This window comes from Daktulosphaira vitifoliae, unplaced genomic scaffold, assembly GCF_025091365.1.
Source record: "Daktulosphaira vitifoliae isolate Bord-2020 unplaced genomic scaffold, ASM2509136v1 Scaffold_5, whole genome shotgun sequence".
In the NCBI taxonomy this organism is placed as follows: Eukaryota; Metazoa; Arthropoda; class Insecta; order Hemiptera; family Phylloxeridae; genus Daktulosphaira; species Daktulosphaira vitifoliae.
This window is the reverse complement of record NW_026099576.1, coordinates 657,188-684,914: the sequence shown is the minus strand read 5'-3', so window position 1 is coordinate 684,914 and position 27,727 is coordinate 657,188. Positions and strand designations below refer to the sequence as shown.

General features: G+C 28.3%; 1 protein-coding gene and 1 long non-coding RNA gene across 7 annotated transcripts in view; one reads left to right on the top strand and one right to left on the bottom strand.

Moving 5' to 3' along the window:
- The window catches only part of LOC126908078 (protein KIAA0100), a 101,910-nt gene that overhangs the window by 72,462 nt on the left and 1,721 nt on the right, over window positions 1–27,727 (top strand). For 3 of the 6 annotated variants that reach the window (XM_050689924.1, XM_050689923.1, XM_050689922.1), the window contains 4 exons: window positions 4,832–4,982; window positions 11,706–11,799; window positions 14,457–14,623; window positions 15,778–15,990. In XM_050689924.1, the coding sequence (XP_050545881.1) occupies window positions 4,832–4,982; window positions 11,706–11,799; window positions 14,457–14,623; window positions 15,778–15,990 (625 nt within the window). Of the gene's footprint in view, window positions 1–1,799; window positions 2,792–4,831; window positions 4,983–11,705; window positions 11,800–14,456; window positions 14,625–15,777; window positions 15,991–23,235; window positions 23,448–27,727 lie in introns of those variants that run through there. The other 3 variants (XM_050689925.1, XM_050689927.1, XM_050689928.1) reach the window with 3 other exon arrangements.
- LOC126908112 (uncharacterized) lies at window positions 5,610–6,238 on the bottom strand. The gene is made up of 2 exons (XR_007704713.1): window positions 6,111–6,238; window positions 5,610–5,957 (listed from the first exon to the last, which is right to left on the bottom strand). It is a non-coding gene; the product is annotated as an uncharacterized LOC126908112 (long non-coding RNA).

Sequence of the window (27,727 nt, the reverse complement as noted above, 5' to 3'; positions counted from 1 at the left end):
TGAAAAAATTTCGAAAATTAGCGATTTTTAAATTTGTAATTTTTTTGGAGGTTTCCCCCATTTACGGGGAACGAGGGAATTTTTTTCAATTTTAAAGGGTAATGTCTTCGACTAGATACGATTTGTGATCTTTTGACGTAGCGTTGAAAGAAATCCGTTCGGTGAGAGCTGAGAAAAAGTGGTAACAGACACAAAAAAAAAAAAATAAACACATCATAGTAAAACCAATACCTTCTCAGCTTCGCATTGAAGCTAAAAACCGCTACGGACGAAAATTAGTGTACCAGTTCCGACGATGGCTAATTTCCGACAAAACGTCCGACGTTTGACCGGCAGTCCGTTGGCGACAACACGGCTAGCCTTTAGAGTAGGGGTCAAAAAAACTAAATACCCAGTGCCGAATATTATTAAGAACAATTTAAATCATAAGGCGACAATATATATATATATACAAACAATGAGAACAATAGAAACCCGTTTCCTGACTTACTGAACACTNACAATAGAAACCCGTTTCCTGACTTACTGAACACTCTGTATATTCTAATTACTATTAAAAATATATATTAACACACTTTATTCTTATTTAGAGATATAGAACTCATTCATTCCGATTACAAAGGATGAATCCAGTATCGTCATTTTTCATCACTACCTCCATGTTCCGGGAGTGAGTAATTTATGCGCCTGCTGCTTTCCTTGGATATGGGAGCCGTTTCTCAGACTCCCTCCCCGGAATCGAACCCTGATTTCCCGTTACCCTTTACAACCATGATATTGTTAATAACTACTACCATAACATAAAACTAAAAAGTGAAAAATAAATATAGTTTAAAAAAACTAAAAAAAACACGCTTTTAAAGCACATCGAACTAGATGTGCTTTAAAAGCGTGTTTTTTTAGTTTTTTTAAACTATATTTATTTTTAACACGCTTATATTAGTTTCATCTGTATGTTTGTGAGTTGTTTGTAACTTTTCACTCGTTACGTGTCTACGGCCTTCAGACTAGATGGTCGTAACGCAATCACCCCACCCCGCTCACCACTAGTAGACCACAATATTTTCCAACCCGTAGACGCGCGCTTGTCATCAATTATATATAATATATATATTTGTTATATATATTATATGTATAACAAATTTTTATTGTGATTGACACGACCCCGCGTCGTTTTACGTCGCGGTGCAAAGTCCAACAAGTGCCGCACGGCTGACGACGTCCTGCCGTTAATGATACCGTCATGACAAAATAGATAGGTATGTCAGCAACTTTGTGATACGCAACCCACTCTTCACCCCATCTATTGTTGGTTCGCCACATTTCATTGGCCGAATATTTGTATGGTCATTTTCCATAAATATAGTGATAATATTATCATTTATGCATTAATATTGAATGTTGTGCAAAAATAATTTGTAACGTATAGAGGAACAATGGAAAATTATGTATATAATATACTTAATACTTAGAAATGCTTTCATTGAATTAATTAATATATAATTTGCTTCACATTAGTGTTACTTTCTTTTTTATAAAGCCAAGAGGTTGGTTTGTTAGCACAGTACTTTAAGGCGAACTGGCTTAATGTTACTTGGTAATTTAATTTTACTTATTACATACATTTATTTATTAAGTAAATTTTTGTTTCTTTAATTTTTGACAAATTAACTGATTATTTAAATTATTTAGCCTTATATAAGTTCTTGTTCTAACTAAACATTCTACCACTTCTTTGGGTATATTATACTCTCCATTATTTAACATTAATTTGTTTGTTAATGTTGTAAAAATTTTAGGAGCTTTTGACAGATTGTCACCATGCAGACTTCTGAAATATATTTCTTATGAAGAATAAGTTGAATCTGAGTTGGTGTAAAGAATTGTGATAAAATATCACTACAGTGATTTTCAAAACAATGATCTTCCAAATTAATGAAATTATTGTAACATTTAAGTTTATTTATTACAGCAGTATAATTTGTTTTTAAAACGTTATTTTCATCCAAAATTTTTAAATATTTGTTTTCATAATCCTCACACTTGTTTTGTAATCTAATTATTTAAAATATAAAAATTTAGTATAATTATACTATTAATTGAGTAGAATATAAATAAACAGTGCCGGATAAACCGTCGGTACAATGCACCACTTGTACCGGGGCCCAGACTCTTTGAAAATGTATATTTTGTTTTTTCAAATGGTGTATTGAATTTTACTTTGAAAGTTTATTTAATTTATTCCCAATGATAGTGAATGGTAATTGTAAATGTTTGATTGATATTCGATTGTTTAGTATTTATCTTTCTAGTATATCAATTTTAAGTATAGAAAAGGAAAGAACTAAAACTCTAAATATTGAAATAATAATTAACAATTTTGCCAATGCAAAGTCAAGGAAAAAATTTTTCTTAAAATAGAACATCTAAACATTTTACTTTTTACTATTATATTGAAGGCTTTCTTTATTCTGTAGATAATAATATACTATTAATTTTATTATACTTTGTACTCTATAATTTTGTAACTATAGAGTTATCATAGTTGTATACTTGTGACTTTTTTCATAACATTTTTAAATTAGAGGCCCCTAAATTTTTTAGAGTTCAACATCCGGCACTGTAAATATACTATAAATGTGTGTATTACTCTTGGAATAATATATTATTTTCTATTTCACTCTTTAAACTCTCTTCGAGAGGTTTAACTTCAAGGTCTTTAAAAAGGTTAAATTTGTATTTTTCTGTACACTTAACAACAAGATCACATGATTTTTCTCTAAAAAGTCAATTTTGTAATATAAAAAATTGCACTTCATTGATGAATGATTAAAAAATAAATGATATTTAAATAATATTATATTATGGAATAGCATTTTATTTTAAAACTTTCCTATACTTATTATTAGAATGAATTGCATAATTATCATTTGTAAAATGCAATGAACAAACAACAGCTAAATGAAATTAAACAAGCTCATAATAAACAGCTAAATATAAATATAACGATGAAATAATAGTGTAATTTATTTAGGATTCTGAAAAAATATGATAATGTTAATTAAGAGTTACTTGTTTTTACCAAAATCAAAATTTATTGGTTTTTTAGTTATTTGACCTAATCTTATTTGTTTTTCTCAGAATTTTCTTAAGACTGGATCTTTTGGAAATCGATTCAAGGTTACTTTTTTATTTTTTACCAATGATTTTTTTTTACTACCACTAATACAATCAAAAAACTCACAAACAGGCATTTTGTCATAAAAATATAAATTTAAGTAGAATTATGTAAGTATATCAAGTTAAAATAAACGCTGTTCATTTTATTCAATATACCCGGCATAATCATTTCATATCAAATAATTTGCAAATTGATCATATTTGTTTATATTGTAGTATAGATATCACAATAGATTGATATCAATCAATAATAGTAAAAGGTATCATAAAAAACAATACAAAATATTAAAGTTGCTGTCAAGTATTTGATTTAAAGAATTGTATTTTGGCGGGCAAACCTACGGCCAATGAAATAAGGCGAACCACTACTATGTGTGAGAAGGGCGGGATGCGTTAAACGGTCCAAAACTCGTTTATTGCTGACATACCTATCTATTTTGTCATGGATACCGTAGTATTCTTCTCGTTGTCACAGTGATAACGTCAACAAACCGATCCGCACTCGCGCACTGTTGTCATATACGATGCTAACCTTTTGACGCCCGAGGATCACGCCGGACATCGCGTCGTGGACGCCAGCGACAGTGCCGCGATATTATGCGAGGATCATATATTCCTACCACCACCGCTAATATTAATATATATAAATTAATATTTATACGTATATGTTAATATTCATTTATATATTCCTACAGCCGATGCATCTGCCGCCGTATATACCTCGTGTATAATGTTCCCCCCGCCCACAAAACAAGGTTATACCTCATGCATGATACGTTTACGTACTTAAGTTGCTTTACATGTATATATATATATATATTTTAATTACTATTAAAACTTATATATTAATACGCTTTATTCTCATTAAGAGACATGTAGTGTATTCATTCCGATTACGGGGGATGATTCTCGTATCGTCATTTTTCGTCACTACCTCCACGTTGCGCGCCTACTGCTTTCCTTGGATGTGGTAGCCGTTTCTTAGACTCCCTCTCCGGAATCGAACCCTGATTTCCCGATAACGTTACAACCATGATATTGATATTAACTACTATCATAACATGAAACTAAAAAATGAAAAATAAATATAGTTTAATAAACTAAAAAAACACGCTTTTAAATCACATCGAAGTGAAAAGTTAAAAATAATTTTTTAAATAAGCTTAAAATAATAATGAACAAAAGATACTAATATTATTGTGAAAAAAACGTGAGTGTTTTGTGCCATATTATCTTATATTGAGCGGCTGCCGCTTTTTTTCACAATAATATTAGTATTTTTTGTTCATTGTTTTAAGCTATTTTAAAAATTATTTTTAACTTTTTATTTCGATGTTATTTAAAAGCGTGTTTTTCAGTTTTTAAACTATATTTATGTTCACTGAAAAAATGTCATGTACTGTTGCAGAGTCGGTAACACTTGTGTTTATCATGCTTTAGGTACGAAGTTTGTACCCCAAATGGGTTTGGATTTTTTTCTTAATTCTTATTGAGTTACAAAAAAAAATAATAATAAAATTAAAAATTAAATACTATCTATATATTTCCATCTAAGCGTTTATTTATGAAGAGTGTTAAATTAATTAATTTAATTGAGTAATTGAGTGATAATGATATTTATTATTTTATTTCATTCTAATTTTCTATAAAGGTATACAAAAAATTCAAAGAATGATGACTCAGTTGAACATTTACTTGAATTGGGATATATTAGAATGACTAATCTTCTTGCTAATGAACTGTATAAAGAAGTTATCGTACCTACTGAAATACAAAATAATATGCCAGTTGATGATCGTAAGGTAATGAATTAATGTATAATAATGAGTAATTTACCAAATATTCACTTATTTTACTTATAATAATTATTATATACAGGGTGTTCAGTAAATAAGGAAACGAATTTCTATTGTACTCATTGTTTGTAACAATTTAACTGTTTCCTAACTTACTGAACACTCTGTATATTATTATAACATTTATAAATTATTATAGTCTCATATATACTGCAAATTATAACTTGCAGTATGTATAAGACATTAAGGTTTGTTAGTTCATATTGCATAAAAAGATTAGGTACAATTATGACAAGACATATGAAAGTATATTAGAGAGCATTACCAGACAGTAATAAAGTTTTTGAGGTTATCGTACAATTTGTTCAAGTTTTGGCTTTTTATAATAATTCAATAATCCTAAAATGTCATAATTGTAAATAATTATGTATGGACATTAACGAGAATACACTGTATTATAAATTTCAATGATTATTTTTCAAATTTTGATATGTCAATTTAAGCAAGTTTTACACAGCTTTTTATACAATATTAATAAACAACAAATGTGTGATGAACTGGATGTTCTAAGTCCAAGTTCGATCACGCGGATAAGTGTTGTCAGAAAGAGTCAAAATAATAACAATTATAATGTAACATTCACTGATTGATCACTGACTACTGAATCAGTAGTCAGATCCCTTTTTATTAGGAACAATGTCTTTAACAATTAAGGATATAATTAACATGAAATTTACAGTATTAATGGTTACTTTCTAAGTATTAGTATAATACTTACTAATGTTACAATAAATTCCTTATAACTAATATTTATAAAACATTTATGGGTTCACGATAAATGCTTATATTTATTTTGTTTACATCATATCACTATTCTGTATTATAATATATTTTTGTTCTTTACTTATATACTAACATAAGATTTAAAATGTTCAAATTTTCAAAATAACGACTTTTTGGCAACTTATCTCAGTTTTTCTCCTGTGAAAAAAAAATTTAATGATACAAATTTCACATAAAATTGTTACACAATTTCTTTCTACGAAAATAAAGTCAACTTAGGTATTTTATCGAATTCAACTTAAAATTAGCTTTGAAAGCCTCATTTTTTTAACACTCTTATATTAGATTCACCTGTATGTACGTATGTTTGTAAATCTCCACGCGCCACATGTTATTATTCCCACGTATCCCGTCGTTGAGACTAGACTATCGTAACGCATTCACCCCACCCTGCTCATCACACGCTGGCAACACNATATATATATAAACAAATTTTTATTGTGACACGGCCCCGCCACTCTCGCCACCTTTATCAGCCGTCGCCCTACTATGAGTATTTTTGTTTGACTGATCATTACCACGTGCCATACGCCGTTGTGCAAAATCCAGTACGTACCGTACGGCCGACGACGACCCGACGCAAATGTTACGTTGTGTCTTCCTCCCGTTGTTAAAGTGACAACGTCGATTATGTACGCCACCGGCTCCGGACGTACCGCACGACCGAACTCAATGAACCGATTCGCACTTGCGCACCGTTGCTATTAACGCTGCTAGTTTTTCAACGCCCGAGGATCATGCCGGATATCGCGTCGCCGACGCGATAATATTATGCGAAGATTTTTATAAACTGAGTATGATATATATATATATTCTAATTACTATCAATATTTATATATTATCGCGCTTTAATCTTATATAGAGATATAACGTGCATTTATTCCAATTACGGAGCCCCTATAAGTCCCTATCGTCATTTTTTGACACTGCCTCCACGTGCCAGGAGAGGATAATTTGCGAGTCTACTACCTTCCTTGGATGTGGTAGCCGTTTCTCAGACTAAAAACTATTGAAAAATAAATATAGTTTAAAAAAACTAAAAAAACACGCTTTTAAGCACATCGAACTAAAAAGTTAAAAATAATTTTTAAAATAACCTTAAAACAATAATGAACGAAAAATACTAGTATTATTTTGAAATAAGATAAGCTTAAAACATTAATGAATGGAAAATACTAGTATTGTGAAAAAAGCGTGGGCTTTGTGTCATATTTTTCGTATATTGAACGCCCGACGTTTTTTTCTCAATAATACTAGTATTTTTCGTTTATTATTGTTTTAAGTTTATTTTATTTCAAAATAATACTAGTATTTTTCGTTCATTATTGTTTTAAGGTTATTTTAAAAATTATTTTTAACTTTTCATCTAACAAGCTTTAAAAGAGTGTTTTTTTTTAGTTTTTTAAACTTTATTTATTTAATTAGTTATGTTGTAAATTATTAATAAAACTGAATATTTCATTTTCATAACTGATATTTTATTACTTAATTATTTTATAGATATAGTTCATTAATCTTAAATTTATGATATATGTAATATTTAGTGCTTCACTTATTAATTTCTAATAAATAAAAACACTAAGAAAATGTATATAAAAATTATATTAATGCACTACGTGTACTTAACTACTTAACCGATTAACTGACGACTGGCTAACTGATTGACGTTATTGTACGTCGCGCCGTTTAATATTGTGTTGAGTTCTAGAAGATTCTCTTACGGAGCGATCGAGAACATTCCCGCGTATATGCATTTTGTGTTGCCTATCCGTCGCGAAGATTCTCGATCATTCCATAGTCACTACATAATATATTATATAATTTAGATGCAATAACATAAACTTTTCGTCACAATGTAGTCCATAAATATTATATCAATTTACTTTATAAAATAGAGGTAAATGGCACAAACAGAAATAAGTGTATAATATGTAGTTATTACGTTTATAACTTTTTATGTAACTATATTAGATCACAATTTCTGAAATCGGTAAATTTTGATACTTAAAAAATTTTTTTTACTAAAAATTTCCATAATTTTTCAAAAGATGGATAAATCCAGACGAAATTTTTTATATAAATACTTTAGGGATGTGCTTTTGATTTGGTATATATATTTTAGAAAATCACACGATTTGCTAGCTCAAAAGGGAGAATTAATATATCTATTTTTGCACAAAAAGTTAGCTTTTTAAAATAATCTGGGAATCTTAATAAGAGTGGCCCTCTAACATATAAGGTTTTGTTTTCAGTCTTACCCTCTTAAGTGGTTTCAATAGGTATAAAAATTACGTGTATAAAATGTGATGTCGATTAATTAAGTTTAACTCGTGCCCCGGCCCTGAAAGATATGAAACATATTTTTTTTAAAGTTCTTTACCAATATTTCATTGAAACTATTTATAAAGATACGATAAAAGTCTATAATATATAATTTAACCTACTGTAACTATTACTTTAGGTATTTATTTAATATAATGTTCCTGGAATAAATATGATATTTTAATAGACATGTTATAATTATCAATTAATTGATCTTTAATAAATTCATTATGAAATGCTATGTGAGCAATTGACAACGCCGTTGCTTTTCCAACGTCATCGTTTCTGTCTTTGGTGGTCGTGTTTCATCGCGTTAATTAGTCATTTAATAAGCTAGCAATTTCTTGATCTGAAAACCAATATCCCCAATGTCTTATATAAGTTTAAATAACTCGCGTAGTGTGATTTTTTGGAAGGCTGAGCTGATAATAATTATATTATATATTACATGTAAAGCATAATTATTGTCTTCCGCTATTTTTCGCCCATTTTATATTTTTTGAAGATTTTTGATACGATTACATTTGCATGTGCCCATATCTTTGTCTCCCATAACATCATTGTACCGTTTAATAGACATATATATATATATAATTAACACAGTGACATACAACAATACTAACAGGAGGGCGGACTGCACACAAACACTTTTGCAATTCACGGGCAATGTGCCATAATAAGATATCCCTATCGACAGTTGACCTTTTACCATCATCGCGATCACTACTTTTGTCTGATAATTAACTTAACTTTTCTACCACGTATATAGTGTGTGTGTGTGTGTCGCCGTCAGCTCCCTGTTGGATTATGTCATCTCTAGGTGTCCAGCAGGTTGTATTATCTATTTAATATTTCAATAACTTAATAAATATTTATTTATATCGTTGTTAACCGAGAGTGTTATACAGGGTGTTCAGTAAATAAGAAAACGAATTTCTATTGTACTCATTGTTTGTAACAATTTAACTGTTTCCTAACTTACTGAACACTCTGTATATATATATATATATTGTAGTGCGACCCTTGGTAGTTCATTTAAGGGAATATAAATTAAATAGGAAACCTCAGTACCTAAGGTAGATATAGCCTAGCCAGCTACCCCCGTTGGTCCCTTAGAATACTGTTGACGGGCATTTAGACTCAATCCCTAAATAGCGACGTAACATTTTTGTAGCCTGATTGAACGTTATATGTCAGTGCTATTACATTTTGTAACCGTTTGTTGTGTTAGTAGAAATACAACACTTTTTTGTTTTTTTTTTTTGTTATTTGTTGTTTGTATCATTTTATTGGAGTTGATTATTTATGTGGTAATGATGTTTTTATCAAACATTACGTTTGATTAAAAATCAATGTCAGCATTATTATCGAATAGAAATCGATTGCCTAATATTTACGATCTTAAGTTGTTTACAATATATACGGTTACATTAAACTCTTCGTTTTCAATGACAATTAAAATATTAAATTTCCTTATTAGATCTATGGGCTTATTGTCTTCTCCGGTTATTAGTATGTTTTCAACTTTTTCTATATTGTACGCTTTTAGTTAATTCACCGTTTAATATGTTAAGATTTATCCCTGTGTCTATAGCTGTTTGGTCTCGTTAACCTATAATTTATAACCCTATGGTGCTCAATGTATGACTTGCTGATTGAATGTATTCAATTGTTTGTTTTTTATATTGACTTCCTTATCATTCTTAAGTTTCTGGGCATGATGTATTTTTGTTTTTTTTTTTTTTTGAGTTTGTTAAAGTTGAAAGTGAACATGTGCCCTCAGCGTAAATGTTAAGCCTATAAGCTAGCTTTTTTGTTTGTAATTCTTCACTTTATGATTTTGTTTCTGACAAAGCTAACACCTTGTATCGCTTGTTTCTTTTTTCTGGATTAGCAGACGTGGTCGTATTTCTCACAAATTTCGCATTGAACTATTGAAAATTTGTTACAGGAAAAAACTTTTAATACTGTAGTTTTGCTATGGAAAATACCATAGAACATGTTTGCTGTTTTTACTTATTATATTGAGATTATATTTTTAAATTTTATTCTACGATTTATGAATATCTAAAAATTCTTTGATTTGCCTTTTAATTGTTCTAGTTCAGCTTCTTGATTTTTGTTTGACATACTGGATTAATTTCTTGAGAATATCGTCTTCAATAAGAAACTCTGTAGTCCATATTATCAATATTATTTATTGTTAAATGATTGGTACATAAAGAACTACGTAGCCTCTCACATATCGACAAGTTCGACGATTCAGGACGACCTAGCAAGGAAATGCTTACCTTGATATGTTTATAAGTTATTATTATTATGTTTTAAACTTGTCTCTTTAAAAAAGTCATAATATTTTCTTATGGAAACCCAAAACAATTTATTCATAGGGTTAAAACCAACACTGCTCCCACGATTGATGCCAGCTTATACTAGAAACAAATGTATAATTATTTTTGCTATCATTAATTGATTTATTTAATGTTAGAATATTTATCAAGTAGAAAGTCAAAAATATTTCTTCTTTTTATAATTTTTTGTGTTAGTTAATATATTTTATAAAAATAATTCATAGTACTAAGAAACTTAAAATTATCCATAAGGGTAGCTTCAAAGAGATACTACTTTATAAAAGTATTATCAAATCAGCACAATTGCTACTGAACAACTTTTAAATCAAAATATTGTGGAAATCAATATGAATTATCTAAATATAAATCAAAAAAAATATTTCAATATTAAATATTGATATAAAAAACAAAAAATAATAATATCATTTGTTAGAGATGTTGCACCCACTCGCGTGAGGGATATTAAAAAATAGAAAAGAAATACACCACCTGTAATTCTCAGGTTGAGAAGGCGTCGAGCCGTATATTGACAATCTCTATTACAGAAGTATAAAGTACAGGCACAGGCGGAAGACAAAAAAAAAACAAATATATATTTCTCTGCAGGTGTAGAATGTTCGTAACTGCGGTGAAATGCACGGTCCTTACGGTCGGTTAAAAGAAACAACGATATCAGTGTCACGAAGATGACTGACTACACGTATTATTGCGGCGGGTATTCGCCGCTAGGCATTTATTGGACTTTAAACCACGATGATAACGCGTGTGTGTAACGATCCGGTTTACAGTGGAACGTTGACTGTGAAGGAGCTGACACGACCGCGTGGTGTCAAACGGCTGACAACGCCGTGGCCGTGTTATATTAATTAAATCGAAATTGAACCTTTTTTAAATCGATATTTTAATTGATATAAAAGTAAAATCCCTTACTGACTCTGAAACGGATCACTGGTAACAGAATATAGTTCTAAGAAATTATCTTTTAAACTAAATGAATTGTTTAGGCAATTATATAATTTTTTTATTAAAAAAAAACTATGGTATTGATTTAAAAAATGATCAATTTCGATTTAATTAATAATATCGATATTACTATTTTTTATTTCATTTCTTAGTACTATATCCTGTTACTAATGGCCCGATATGCATAATTTTTCCCAGTCAACCATTGAATCACTATATTTATAAATATATATATATATATATTTTTTAGAGAGCTGTAAGAATATTTTGTAGAGAAAAAGCACCTGTAGGTGGTATATCCGTAAAAGAACATTTTGAAATTAATGTAGTTCCTCTAACTATAGGTAATGTATTACTTACATTCCAACAAATTTTTTAATCGACTTAATTAATATAATATAAAGCTCAAAGATTAAATATAATAAACGAAATGATTAATTATTTTGTTTAAAACGGTGTATTCACCTATACGTATTAAAATGAACAATTATTCTTTTATTTTTTCTCACCTTTATTTTAACTACATAAAATCGATCACTCTTATCCTAAACTTCCATTTGACACGATCTTTCACATCAGCCGTCCTCATACCGAATTAATTACATCCTTCCATCTCTTTTCGTCTTCCTCTACCTCTTCTTCCTTCAACATTCATTTTTATAACTGTTCTTACAACTTTCGATTTCTTTTTCTTCATAACATGACCAATCATCCAAGTCTATTTTCTCTTATCTTATCCACGTAGACGTTCTTCCTCTTATATGTTCGTTTCTTATCTTTTATATTAATTTATAAAACAGAATTCCTTTTTAAGAAAAGTGAAGGTAATAGTTTTTTCACAAGAAAAATGTAGTTTTTAAAGTGGTTCAGTGTTCAATACTAATATCAGAATACAGTGTTCTGTATTTACAACCTAATATTTTTTTAGTTTTTAGTTTAATTTAAACTTAAGCAAATAGTTCGAAATAAACAAATTATTCTATATCTTCTATCGCAAACCAAATATTACTTTTAACTTGTGTGATATGATATTAATCATATCTAATTAAAGACATTACTATCAAAAGTTGAAAAAATCCATTATTATTTTCTTAACGAAAATATTTCAAAAAATTAAAACTGTTTCAAACAGCAAATTTTAATTAAATTTTTTTTTCATAGTATTAAACTACTGTGGCGTTTTAACAGAAAAATTTTACTAAATCGAATTTTGATTTAGAAGTTATATTTTAGACTATGTTTTTGTTATCAGTTTACGTTTATTCAAGATCAAAAAAAAAAATCCCAGCACAGGGAACTTGCGGCACAGTGGTGACATGGCATAGTTGGATCAAGTATAATGATATCAGACAGTGATTAAAATCACTATCAAAAAAAACGCTTCGATGCAAATCTTTAGATAGTGTTTAATTTTAAGAAAATTAGTGTTTTATTCCAAAAGCTACTTGATCTACTGATTCCTTATTAATATCTCTGTTCGATCCTTAGTTTGTTTTTTTTTTATTTTGAATGTAGTATAGTGATAAGCGCGTTTATCCGGTGCGTACCGGTTTTTTCGTCTTTGTAATATATAGTCGAACGATGTCTCGTCAACGGAAAGGACGGCACGACGTGCACGCCAATAAGTGTATACAAAATAAAGTAATATAAACTAAGTTAAAGGTTTAAGTTTATATCGATTCTTATTAATTAGATAATTANCAAGTCCAGAGGTCAAATTTTTTTTTTTCAAATTAAAGTATATTACATTAGCTTTAATTTAAGATATATATAAAAGTGTCAGACCTTCCGGAACATTTTCAAAAGTTAAGTTGAAAAAGTTAATTTTTTGTGAAAAAGTTGTCTTTTTAAATCCCTCCCTGTATGCAGATAAAGGGTAACTATTTTCACAATGAAGACAAAATAAAATATGAAATTTTTTTTTTCAATAATGTGGGTAGGAATAGGGTCAGGTTTATAAAAAAATATATCAAATGATAGGTAAAGACATCAAGAATCTATTAAAAAAAAAAATTATATTGATATGTTCATTTTTGAAAAAGTTACGGCAGTTTTTAGTACATCATAGTAAAACCAATACCTTCTCAGCTTCGCATCGAAGCTAAAAGTTATGGCAGTTTTAAGTAAAAAAAAATTGAAAAAATTTCAAAAGTTAGCGATTTTTAAATTTTTAATATTTTTACGGTGAACAAGGAAAATTTTTTTAATTTTTGAAGGTAATGTCTTTGACTAGGTACGATTTGTGATCTTTTGACGTATCGTTGAATGAAATTGATTCGTAGAGTGCTGAGAAAAAGTGGTAAGATACAAAAAAAAAATAAATAAATAGAAAAAAAAACACACCATAGTAAAATTAATACTTTCTCAGCTTCGCATCGAAGCCAAAAATGATTGTTAGTTTTTCCTGAATTAATAGTGGTTTTTTATAATTATAATCTTTTTAATTTTAGAACCTATTTAAACACCAAAAGTAGTATTATTAATACCTTCTCAGCTTCGCATCGAAGCTAAAAATAATAATATTGATCCATACATTTTTCCAAAAGTTATAACAATATAAATTTAATAATATAAAATATAAAATCTAGAATTTTTTCATAGAAATCGTACGTTTTTCTTTAACTTTGATGTCCGATTTTACCACAAAGACAGGTCCAGAGGTAAAAAAAAAAGGCATCATAGTAAAGTCAATACAATCTCAGCTTCGCATCGAAGCAAAAAAAGTATTCCGACAATTTGTTTTCAATAAAATATTTTCCATTAAAATACAAAAAGTTCACATTTTTTATAAAAATGGCAATTTTACAATTTTTCAAAAAATCTACATCCTTTAAAACAATATTAAATTGTTAAATTTACAGTTAGGGTAAAAAATTTACGTCATATCCGATTGGCATAAATTCATAGGGGTATGGAACCCACACTTATACTCTCCTTTAATTCTATTTATATAATATATTTATCATAATATATTGAGAGTTAAAATTTTTTATCATATTAGGTATGACTAAAAAATTCTACAACATAATGATGAGATTTTGTTTTTCTGAAAGAGATTCAGAAAACATTGATAACATTGAAACAGAAGAAAAATGTAAAATTAAAAAGAACAAAGAAAGCAATTTTTATGTACCTATTGAACACAAAGACGATGTTGAAAAAATGAAGGTATGTACAATAAATTAATTTTTATTTTTATAATGATAATAATTTTTTGTAAAAAAGGCGATTTTAAAAAAAAATTACTGAAAACTCTCTAATTTATATTAATCTCTGCAATTTTGTTTTTTACCTATTTATATAATAACTATAAATCTTTAAAAGCGCAATAATGTATTTTCACTGCAAACGAATGTAATTTAAAAAATCTAGTTATAATGTTAATGATGTACATTTCATAAAATAGAAGGACTTAATGTTCATTGATATTGTGATGTTGATATTCCTTATTTTGCCTGATGTACATATTTATTGGACTATTAAAGAAAACTACCCTTTAAACATTATTTCCTCCAGATCACTTCTTTTCATCTCTTCATACTATGTAGATCATCATACTTCTTTATCTTTCCAGTAAGCAGCAATTTTTATTGTCATTGTCTGAAATATACGTTATCATACTAAAGTTTTACTTTGTGAAAATTACATTTTACATCCTCTTTTATCTTTCAATTTTTCCTCTTATCTGCTGCCCTTGTAGGTTTATTTCGTAATTTATTCAAAGCTTACCATGTTAAAGATTATTTCCAAAGGCTAATTTCTCATAACTGTAAATTATACCCTTTCATATTTTGATTTATACATCCCGATTTTGTACAAACCTCTTTTGTGATTGAAGACCATGGTTGGTGGAAATGGTTAATAATTAAAAATAAAAATCCATAATTTTTTTTACACTTATGTAACATGTTGTAATGTACAATAATTAAATTCTTCTATTTATAATTCTAGGGGGCATTAATAATATTTTGAACCTTCTATAAATTAAGAAAATTACGGAATCTTCATCGCTTTTGAATGTGTTTAGATTTGTCCTTTAGTACAAATCATTTTGCTTATTCGCAATTTTTTATGAATCATTATTTTTTGTATTTAGATAATTCTAAAGCTGATTACTCCATTCTTTAATATAATATACTAATAATGATGATATAACTAGTAATTTTAAGGATATTTCAAATTTTTAAATAAATTAGAAACAATTATAATTTGAAAATTTACTTGATAGTTTTCATATTAAAAAAATGAATTGAAAAATAGATATATAATCATATATCAATTAATGCATAAATAATGAATATTTTTTTATATTAAAAATACAGGAAAGAGCAGAAAAAAATAAGTTGTTTATTTATATAAAAATCCCAGAAGTACCCGTGAAAGTAAGTTACAAAGGAAATAAAGAAAAAAATTTAGAAGATATAAGAGATTTTAGCTTAGTCATTCCAACAATTGAGTATCATAATGTTACGTGGACTTGGTTAGATCTTTGCCAAGCTATGAAGACCGATAGTAGACGAGTTATAGTTTCACAGGTATGTACTGAGTATATTCTCATACATTCTAAAATACTTAAATCAATACTATTTACTGAAGTCATTTGTATTCAAATAATAAAAATTATTTATATTTCCTCTTCATTGGAAGACATTATTTAAAATATTAATTTACAGAAATTAATATCTTTTAATTATAATTTTTTCTAAACATATTAATTAATTAATTAAGTTATAAGGTCATTAAGGTATTAAAAATACCATATTTTCTTCCAATATTTATAATATAATTAATTAATTGGAGTTTAATATTAATAAGAAATTCAGAACCAACATCAACTGCTACTAATGATTGCAAATAATTACAAAAATATATTAAATCTGAATACACAAATTAATAATATAAAAATTTTAATTAATATTTTTTATTTGAAACCCTATTTTCTATAGTTTTATAAAGTTGTAATTTTGAATTCCCCCCTGTGGGCAGGTAATGGGTCAGATTTATAAAAAAAAATATACCAAATGAAAGGTAAAGACATCATGCATCTATAAAAAAAAAATTATATTGATATAATCATTATTAAAAATGTTATGGCAGTTTTAAGTAAAAAAAAATTTCAAAAGTTAGCGATTTTTAAATTTATATTTTTTTGGAGATTTCCCTCATTTACGGTGAACAAAGGAAGTTTTTAAAATTTTTGAAGGTAATGTCTTTGACTAGGTACGATTTGTGATCTTTTGACATATCGTTGAAAGAAATTGGTTCGTTGAGTGCTGAGAAAAAGTGGTAATAGACACAAAGAAATAAATAAATAAATAGAAAAAAGAAACACACCATAGTAAAATTAATACCTTCTCAGCTTCGCATCGAAGCTAAAATATGAACAAAATTAATAATAACTGAATTAAATATTTAGAACAAAAAAAATGTCCGAGATTAAGTTTTTCTTATTTATATATTTTTTAAATATTCCCCAAAAACGCTGTCAGGGAATTCAGATTTTGTATTATTATTAGTCGTGTTTTTTTTTATTATTAATTTTTTATAGTATAATAAGATACGTAAAAATAAATATTTGTCATTTTTTTAATTATAAGTAGAAGTTTGCTATTAAAAAAAAGTACATTTTTCATATTAACCTAGATATACGTTAATTCTACATAGATAATTTATCTCACATAAATTATTAAATTTAAATCAAATTTATAATACACTCTAATCGTTAAATACACAAATTATGAATTGACGGTTATCATAAGATTGTAGCTAGTGAAAGGACACTATATTATTATTATTCCTCGTTATTATTTATAAGTAGAGAGTAAATTTATATATATATTTTTTTTTTATCCATTTGAAAAGAGCTCAAGTTTGTATTATCGTTACACAAAACAAAAGCCTTAATAAAACACAAAAGGAAGGGTATTAAAGTAGTGTAGTGTGTTCGAAGATGATGTTGAGTCTGCTGCCTGGGTGGGTATTCACGTACGCATGATCATACAGCAGTTACCGTGCTCGGCTGACACTCCGGATTAGCTGTGGGTGTCGAAAGGCCTTTTTTTATAGAAAGGGAATAAGGGTAACACCTAGATATGAGGTGCAGACGAAGTGCAAGACACAAATACCAGGTGTACTCTTAAGAAGGCCAAAGTATGAGCTGCAGACGAAGTGCATGACACAAGTACTCTGAAATGTTGAGGACAAGAGTAGGTAGGTGTAAAAGGAAAAACAAAGACTTGACTTTATGCAGTAAGCTGGACAGCGACAAGCGAGTACTGAGACTGGTGAATGACACAAAGTACTGGATTCGACTGACCCCAATGGCCTATTAGGTTTAAATAGTAATTCGGACGATTTCCAATATTTTGCAATAAATATTAATCGTCAATTCATCAGTCTCTAAAAGCGGATGCGCTGTTTGTATTTTATTATAATAATTTTTTACAATAATGGTAAAGTGACACCATGACATCTACCCATGTATTTTTGGATTTACGTTTATTATCTTATTTATTTTAATTGAGTTGTTAGTTATTCAGTTATCTAAATTTTTCATGAATGTTAATTGTTGTTTATGTACGCGAGTTATTTCATTCGTGGTGTCTTATGTGTTCTGTAAGGTTTGTGATAACGCATCTACATTTTCAGATGTCGCTCTGCCGAACAAATATTTGGTGCCATATCCAACAAAGGCCTCTCCTATTTCTATTGGTGCATAATTTGGGGAAGAGCGATATTTTCTTTCTGCTTTTATTTTGTAGTCCTTTATGTTTTGATCAATGATCAGGCTGTCTAGATTGTATTTGATCACTGTTTTGTAATTATAATTTCGGGCTTTTTGTTTCTTCCGATTGAAGTAGTCGTGTAAATGCTAACGTTGTTATGACCATGCACAATAATCTGAACGCTGTGGTTTTTGTCATCATTGTCTCTGTCGTAGTACGGTATTAGTCATCTAATGTGTATGATATCCTGCTTAACATTTCTATTTAGGATTAGTAATATTTCATAGTTTACGTCATTTATTTTATTAATTATTTTAAAGGGACCAAGATTTTGGTGACCTAGTTTTGCACATTGATTTTTAATTATAAAGGGAAATTTGACTAAGACTAATTGACCTGGTTTATATTCTAAGTGTTTAGTTTTTTTTTAGTTTTAGTTATCGAGATGGACATATTCTAAGTGTTTGTATGATAAATCGTAATTGATTTTCTGCGTTATTTGAGCTTTTACTATTAAGTCTGGTAGTTTCATTCTAACATTATGTAAGTCTTCCAGCGCATTCTTAGGTTATATGACAAAGGCTGAGGGATTATTTTCTTGTCTATAGGCTGTGCAGCATGAAAGCCATGCATTAAATAGAATGGCGAAAACTCAGTTGTGGACTGTGGAGTAGTGTTGTAGCTAAATGTTACAGCTTGTAAGTAGTGTGACCATCTATTCTGATTGTTGTCTTTCATATAATGTCGTACATAGTGTCTCATTTGTTCGTTCTACAAATCCTTGGGATTGAGGCGAGTAGGCTGAACTGAACTTCTGTTTAATGCCTAAGTTGTCACAAATATGTGTTAGCTATTTGTTTTTGAAGTGGGTTCCTCGGTCACTAGTTATAGATCGAAAGCAGCCCCATTGAAGATTAACTTAAAAATGAATTTTATGATAGACTCGTCGTCTGCAGAGCGAACTTCTTTGGTGAAAATGTACTTGGTCGTGTTGCAAGCTGCTACTATTACGTGTTTTTTTTCCATTACTATTGCATAATGGCCCGAGAAAGTCAATAGTTACCCTAGACAACGAAATTCCATTTATAACTGGGATAGGCTGTAGAAATCCTGTGGCTTTCTTATTGATTTGACACGAATGGCATATTTTAATGTAGGCAGCCGTGTCTTTCGAAAGGCCAATAATATTTTTGTTATAGCTTATGTATAGTCCGGGATATACCTGAATGTCCTGACGTGAGACTTTCGCGGTCTGCTTTTAATATAATAGTAGTAACTTCCTTGGGTACTACCAGTAAGTTATAGTTGCCTATATTTTGATTATATGATTTAAAATATAATACGTTACTTATTATAGTCAATTTTCGTGATAATCTATTTATTTTCTTATCTGACTTTTTGTCTTCTAAAACATTTAGTATTGACGAGCAAAAAAGGTATTTTTGTTGATTTTCTACAATAGAAAATTCTTTTTCTTCTGTGGCTAATAATTCTTGAATATTGTTGATACATTGAATTTGAGCATTTGGTTTTGGGCCCCTCTCATATCCAAATATTGCCGAGTCTATTATGTGTTCCAAAGAGTATCTTGATAATGTATTCGCCACCACATTATCTTGCCCTCTAGTAAATACTATTTTGAAGTCTTAATCCCAAAGTTTAATGATTAACCCTGGAACGCTAGCAATATCTTAGAGACGCATTTTACTAGCAATGCGTCAATTTGACTCCTTTGATAGTTTTTATTGTTAACGGTGTGAGCATAGGGTGAGTTGCGATTAAAACGAGCTATGATCATTTTTAAAAGAGTCTTTATTGAAATCACTTAAAAAAGTTGCAGGAGGGAAGGGGGAGAAGGGGAAGTGATCGGCGCGCGCACGATGCGTCTGTCTGACGTACGCTAGTGTTCCAGAGATGAGCGACCGGTTCTTACCGCCCTTCGGCCACCGCGAATAGCGCGACCTGTCGGACGTGAAGAGGAAGCGCCGCGATCGCCATCCGGCAGTAACACCGGAAATGCGATGCGGCCGCGACAAAGGTTAAACCTAGAAGTTTTAACGTAGTAGAGCTGTAGGTTTTTCCGATTTTAACAGCTTACGAGTGGCATATTCTATGACTCCTGAAATATTGTTTTCTTCTGTCTATTCTAGCACTTCCACTAGTCCTCGAATATTTGCGTCTACAGTCAAGCTCATTGATCTAACATCGTTAAAGTGTGCTAAAATAGGTCTTGATATTAGCATAGTTTTCAATTGATCAAACGCTTCAGTATGTCCAATTGGTTTTACTATGATGTGTATGTTTTTTTTGTCTGTTACCACTTTCTCAGCTCTCACCGAACCGGATTTCTTTCAACGATACACCAAAAGATCAAAAATCGTATATAGTCAAAGGCATTACCCTTAAAAATTGAAAAAAATTCCCTCGTTCCCCGTAAATGGGGGAAACCTCCAAAAAAAATACAAATTAAAAAATCGCAAATATCTTGCCATATCTTGTTCAAAAATATACAAATCAATATAATTTTTTTTTTTTATAGATGCTTGATGTCTTTACCTGTCATTTGGTATATTTTTTTTATAAATCCTTTACCTGCCCACAGGGGGAGATGTAAAATGACAACTTTTTCACAAAAAATTAACTTTTTCAACTTACCTTTTGAAAGTGTTCCGGAAAGTCTGACACTTTTATATATATCTTAAATTAATGTTAATGTAATGTACTTTATTATGGAAAAAAAAAATTTCTGACTTTATTTTGTCTTCACGATGAAAATGGCTATCAAATGCTATTTTTGTGTGAAAATTCTCGATTTCATATTTTATATTTTTAACTTTATAATGCTATAACTTATTGAAAAGTGTAAGGATCACACACAATTTTTTTATGAGAAATAATATTTTTTAATAATCTTTTTTTCATTCGACATACTTTAGTGATTTTAATCACTGTCAGATATCATTATACTTGATCCAACTATACCACGTCACCACTGACCGCGACCCCCCTGTGCTGGATTTTTTTTTTTTGTTAATTCCGTAAGGCAATTAGCGATCTATTTTATATGCCTACGGTAAAATGAACAAAGTCATAAAAAGCTTCTAACGTCTTTAACCGTTATGGAGCACGGAAAGTCCGTTATGGCTCTTATATTACGATCCAGCGGTTTTATGCCGTCGCGTATTATCCGAAAGTCTAATAGATCTATTTTATCAGAGAATAATGTGCATTTAGTTGTTTTTATTTTGAATACAATTTCGTCAAAATTTTTAAATACTTTTTCGAGATTTTCCAGGGCTTCCGAAAAACTCTTTCTGAAATTTTGTTAAGTCAAAAAATAAATAAAATATATAAATCACAAGTGATTTGTATAAAAATTCGGAGAAAGCATTGTTGAGTATCCTGCTAAATATTGTTGACGAGTTGTGAAAACCCATTGATAATCGTCAAAACGTTATTAAGCCACATGCATTGGCGAATGAAAGTAAATGTTGACACTCTTCTTTTATGGGAATTTGAAAAAACTATTATTAAGATCTAGGCTTGAAAAAAATTGTGAGTTTTCTAAAGCTCTGAATAAATTTTGAGATTGTGGAAACAGATAGTTTTCCGGTTCAACTATTTCGTTTTTAGTCTTTGTAGTCTATTACTAAACGATGTTAATATTATTCTTTCTTTTTAACGAGAAAAGCGTTTGCTGCATATTGCGACATGGCGTGTTTAATTATTCCTGCGTCAAGTAATTTAACTAGTTCTTTTTCAATATCTCTCTTTGAGGAGGGGATACTCTATGTGGAGCATTAAATATTGGCTATTTTACGTTTTCCTTTAGTTTTATTTCACATGGCGATACTTTTACTGGCTCTAATCTAGATGCGTCCGCAGAAAATATGCCTAAGTATTTTTCCACTACATTAACTACTTTAGGTTGTTGTTCTTGGGATAAATGCGATGATATCTTAATAGGCGTGTTGTCATCAATTAATTGCTCTTTAATATTTTCATTATGTATAGCTGCGTGAACAGTTGACAACGGTGTTGCTTTGTACTGTGTCATCGTTTCTGTATTTTGTTGGCCGTGGTTCGTGGCGCTAGCTACTCCGATTTCATTGATAAATGCATTATAGTGTTTTATGTACTGTTTACTATGCTCCACGTGAAGCTGTACTGATTGAATATTTTTTTTTAATGCTAGGAATTTGTTTATCTCTTCTTTATACTGCGGTATATACTTCAATTTTATTGTGGTCGGCTTACCGGACCGTCAATGAATATTATTATTTACATTATATAACACTGCAAAAATTCGATCACCCGTTTTCCGTACATTACTCCGTATTTGTATTTTTCAGAATATGTTTTCAGAAAAACAATAGCCTGGGAAGCCTTTTAATTCTAATAACACAAATAAATCACGGTGTGATTTTTTTTGTTTAGATGAACTAATAATTAGTTCATCTAAACAATTATTGCATTATAAATTGTCTTCAGCAACATTTTCGCCCATTTGATGTTTTTCGAAGACTTTCCGTAGTTTTGCTAAACGTTTTGTCAGCATATTTTTCTGTTCGGCTATTTGTGTTGTAAGAGTAGAAATAACGTTATTACTGTATACGTTATTTATATTATTTTTATTGCCACTTGGTCGGCGTTGCGTTGGGTTAACTTTGAATTAACATTAATACGAGTATTATTATCGAATAGAAATCTGTTTCCAAATATAAGCGAACTTATTAAGTTATTTACAACATAGACGGCTATATCAAACTGCTCGTTCTCAATAACGATTTGAATTATAGTTTTTCCTATTAAATCCAAGGACTTCTTATCTGCTTTGGTTATTAGCATATTTTCAACTTTTTTATGTTGTATTCTTTTGCTAATTCCACGTCTAATATATTTAGTTTTGCCCCGATATATATAGTGACTGTTATTTCCGTTTGGTTAAATGTAGCTATGATGTAAAACTGATATCAATTATTAAGTAAGCACTCTTGAAAAAAACAGCATTAAAATATAACTTAATTTAAGTATAATTTGTTATTTATTATAAAGAAAATATCAAGTTGAGCATGTTTTTTGAAGTATGGAATTCAAAATAAAAATAAAACTATTTAGAATCCAAGAAATAATACTAAATATTCACATATGAACCATTAATAAAAAACACAATGATATGAAAGAATGTCTTTTAAAATAGAAAATTATCATGGCAGTTTAGAAACAAAATTAATACAAATTAAGAAGAATGAACTAAACATATTTTATATATTATATTTTTGGAATAATAAATATTTTATTTATCAATGGTAATAATGTACAAATTTACCTAAAATATGCAAGGTATAAAAAAAATAATGATTACCATATTAATTTTGAATGTTAAATATTTGTTAAGATAAATAAATGGATCAGCTTATTTTTTTTTTATTTTTTAGTAATAAAAAAAATTCTATTCAACTTTTTTTTTTATGTATTAATTTTTCTTTTATTACACTTGTAATAAATTTTTCATTACTAATTTTGGAATTTTAACTAATGATTCAATATTTATAGTTCTACTCCATAATAAAGTTTTCTACATATCTTTTTAATTATAATTATTCTACTATTGAATTTTTGTTTTCATTTACATTTATAAATGTTCAACCTCCAATCACTTTATTTAAATAAATAATAATTTATTTTACAAGTTAGGAGTTGGAATTTACTATTCTGAAGTTTACTTCAATTCAATTAAAAATCATAGAATTTTTTTTCACGTTTATTATGGATGTTATTGATTTTAACATCCATTATTTCTATAGAGTTATTTAAAGAAATAAAAAAATGTATACAACAAAACTGAATCATCAATATTTAAAGGAATTTGATAATTCTCTAAAAACAGAACTGGTTTTATTTTATGAAAAACTAATAATTGTCTTTATTTAATAATTTTCTAATATTCTGTTTTGTATTATCGATTAAGTTAAATCTTGAATGAGTAATTAAATTGTCCACTTTTCATATTACATGTATTAAAATATTTTATTGAAAAATTCTATTGTTTTACTTTCAATTTGATGAAATACCATTTCAAGTTTGTAATTATAAATCATTTAATTGTATTTGAAAAAATTTTACTAATTCAAAAATACAAGAAAATACTTGGTTATTTGTTAATTTATATCTCCGTAATGAAAAATTATGAATTAATTAATACTTTTGTATTTATAGTAGAATAATATAACAAAATAAATACAGATTTATTTTATTTATTTATAAATAAATTTTGATTTATTACTTTTAAAGNTATTTATAAATAAATTTTGATTTATTACTTTTAAAGTTCTTTTATCCAATAATTATACTAATTAAAGATGCATGATAAAGATAAAATACTTAATTAGTACTCAACAATGTATTGTCATGTACAAAATGTTAGCAAATATTAAATGCTATCAATTTTTTAATTAATAAATTAGAGAACTGTTATGAAATAAAATAAAACTTTATGAGGTTGTACTTTAACAAATATGAAACACAAAAGTTAAAAAATCAAATGCTCTCGCTGTTAATTTAACTATACACTTACATGCTAAATTTTCATTAAATGTAGTATACAGAGCAATACAACCACCATATGTGAAACTAAGGAAGTGGCTTAGTCTTTTAAAAATTTAGAAAATTATGTTTATTGTTATTTAAATTATTTTTAGAACGGGGAATGATACATTTAGTCCTTTTAAAATGTTTTTTATAGTAGCATCTATGAATTAAAATCTTGAAACTTTCATTAGACTTTAGACAAAAAACATAAATAAGTACATAATAGTAAAATTAATACCTTTTCATCTTTGCATCGAAGCTAAAATATAACTTAATGAAATATTAAAAATAATCTTAAGTCAGTACAGGTTAAAAACTTAAGGTTAATTTCGGCATGAGTATAAAAGTCAAAATCGAAAAATGATGCGTTACTGAAACTATTTTATAGTTTTTAATTTACCTCAAACTATCCCATAACTGTCGATAGATCAACTGTAATATTAGAAAATATGTGGACAAGTTACTTTAACCAGAGTTAAAAATAATTATTAGTTGGTAGTTGAAAAGTATACTACATCTACTATAGGCATAAGTTTGGAAACGTTGCGTATTTAATAATAATGTTATAATGACCACTGATAATTTTTGTGTAAACTTACAAACTACTACCTGCAATATGTTTGACAGCATGACGTACTTTAAATGACACTAATTGTCGATAAAGCGACTATAACAATTGAATATGTTCCAACGGTCACAGATAATAGTGTACACTAGTTATGTATGTTAGACTCCAATGCTAAAACTCCTATAGGAAAAAGTCCGGAAACATTATAATATGCATTGATCGATAATGCTATATTCTACAAATACCCCAATTAAAGATCGCGTATAAGAGAGCGATTTTTAAAATGTCCATTTAAGTTCTTTTTGCATGCTTTAATAAAATTTTTTTTTTTTTTAATAAATTTGCAGATAATTTGCAATTGATATCATATTTATAAAATTAAATTTATAAAAATGATCATAGCAAAATCTGCCTTTAAATAGGACACTTTTCTACCCTTAAAACGACGATTATTTAAAAATGGTTTAACATAAAAAGTTATTTTCACCATAATTCTTTTTAAAATTGAATTCTCTATTGAAATAAGTAAGAAAAATTAGGGGTTGCCATTTGAATTTCTTAAGTTAGGGTAGATTTCTACCCTTTTGCATTATGGTTGAACTTTAATTTTAATCGTAAATAATACATTTAATTATTCAATTAGCCTCTAAAAAAAAAAATTGTTAAAAAAATCAATAGCGGCTCTAAGAAATTGGTGTTTCCGAACTTATTGAACACTCTGTATATCTTAAATTAAAGCTAATGTAATGTACTTTATTATGGAAAAAAAAATTCCGGCTTTATTTTGTCTTCATTGTGAAAATGGCTACGGAATGCTATTTTTGTATCAAAATTCTCGATTTTATATTTTACATTTTTTACTTTAAAATACTATAATTTTTTAAAAAATGTATGGATCAATGCAATTTTTTCATGAGAAGTAGTATTTATATACATATTTTATTCGACATAATTTATTTTAATTAGGATATAAATAAGGAAATAGGAGATCATGTAGCTTTTGGAATAATCCATCAATTTTTTAAAATTAAACACTATCTAAAGATTTGCATCGAAGCGTTTTTTTTATAGTGATTTTAATCACTGTCAGATATTATTATACTTAATCCAACTATACCACGTCAACACTGTGCCGCGACCCCCCTGTGCTGGGTTTTTTTTATTGATTACAGTAATTACGTATCGTTGATATTTTTTTAACAGCAATACAAATAAATAAGGTTTTATTGGATTGGGGAGTCTCCCAGTCATGTATAAAGAGCAGCAATTTTTTGAATGCCTACACGCAAAAAAAATTTAAATACGTCCAAGGTCATAATTAAACGTTCACTCTGTATTTATAATATCTACACTTAATATTTATATAAATTAAACAAAATATCTTATCTTGTCTGGTTCTCATAAAAATGTTTAGCCTCTAAATAGTAAATAATTTTTTTAAAAATTAAATGACCCACTTATAAATATACAAAAAACTTTATTTTTTTTTTTTATAATTTATGATAAATATGCAAATTTAATGAATTGAATTTCAAAATCTCGTATAAAAGAATGGTTACTCTAAAAATTTTTTTTCATCACTAAAAAATACTTGACTTATAGACAAAAATTGAAGAAACCTACCCATCCTTTAAGTTTCAGTTACCAATTTTTACGACACTATTCTGCCGTGTGCTAAGCGAAAACAGGATAACTCCTGTCAACATGATTTTTCAGGAACACAAAAAAATTTTTAACAGTAAATCAAGATACCCTTTTTTCCCAATGTATGAACATAAGCCAAAAGACGGTAACCCCACTATTTTTTATGTGATATATCAAGTTTTTGCTTAGTATTTATATTTACCGTTTTTTCGCTTACAAAACATTAAATATATTGGACTTACCGTATATTTTCTTATTTTATATTTCAATTTTAGATGGGTTTTAATAGGAAATATGCTATTTTTACATCAAAAATCGACGTAAAACCACTAAATTTACTTATAGAAACAAAAAAAATTTTTTTTTTAATTTTGGAGTTATCCTGTTTTTGCTTGACACGGCAGTATTGTTGTTAGTCCTTCCTCCAACGTTGTTGAGCAAAATAAATAAAATATAATTTACAATCCCCCAATTTCTTTTATTTTATTTTACTGAAGTTATATCTTTGTAATCTTTAAATAAAAGTATGTAACTCAAGAAATAATTTTTTTTATTATTGTATTAAATTCCTTAGGGGGTATTAAATAAAATTTAGAACACTATTAAATCATAGTAAAACATTATTAATTTCCAAAGTTCATAAAAAATTGTAAAAAGATATATTATTTAATGATACTTGAAATATTAGCTTCGATGCGAAGCTGAGAAGGTATTGGTTTTACTATGATGTTTTTTTTTTTTTTT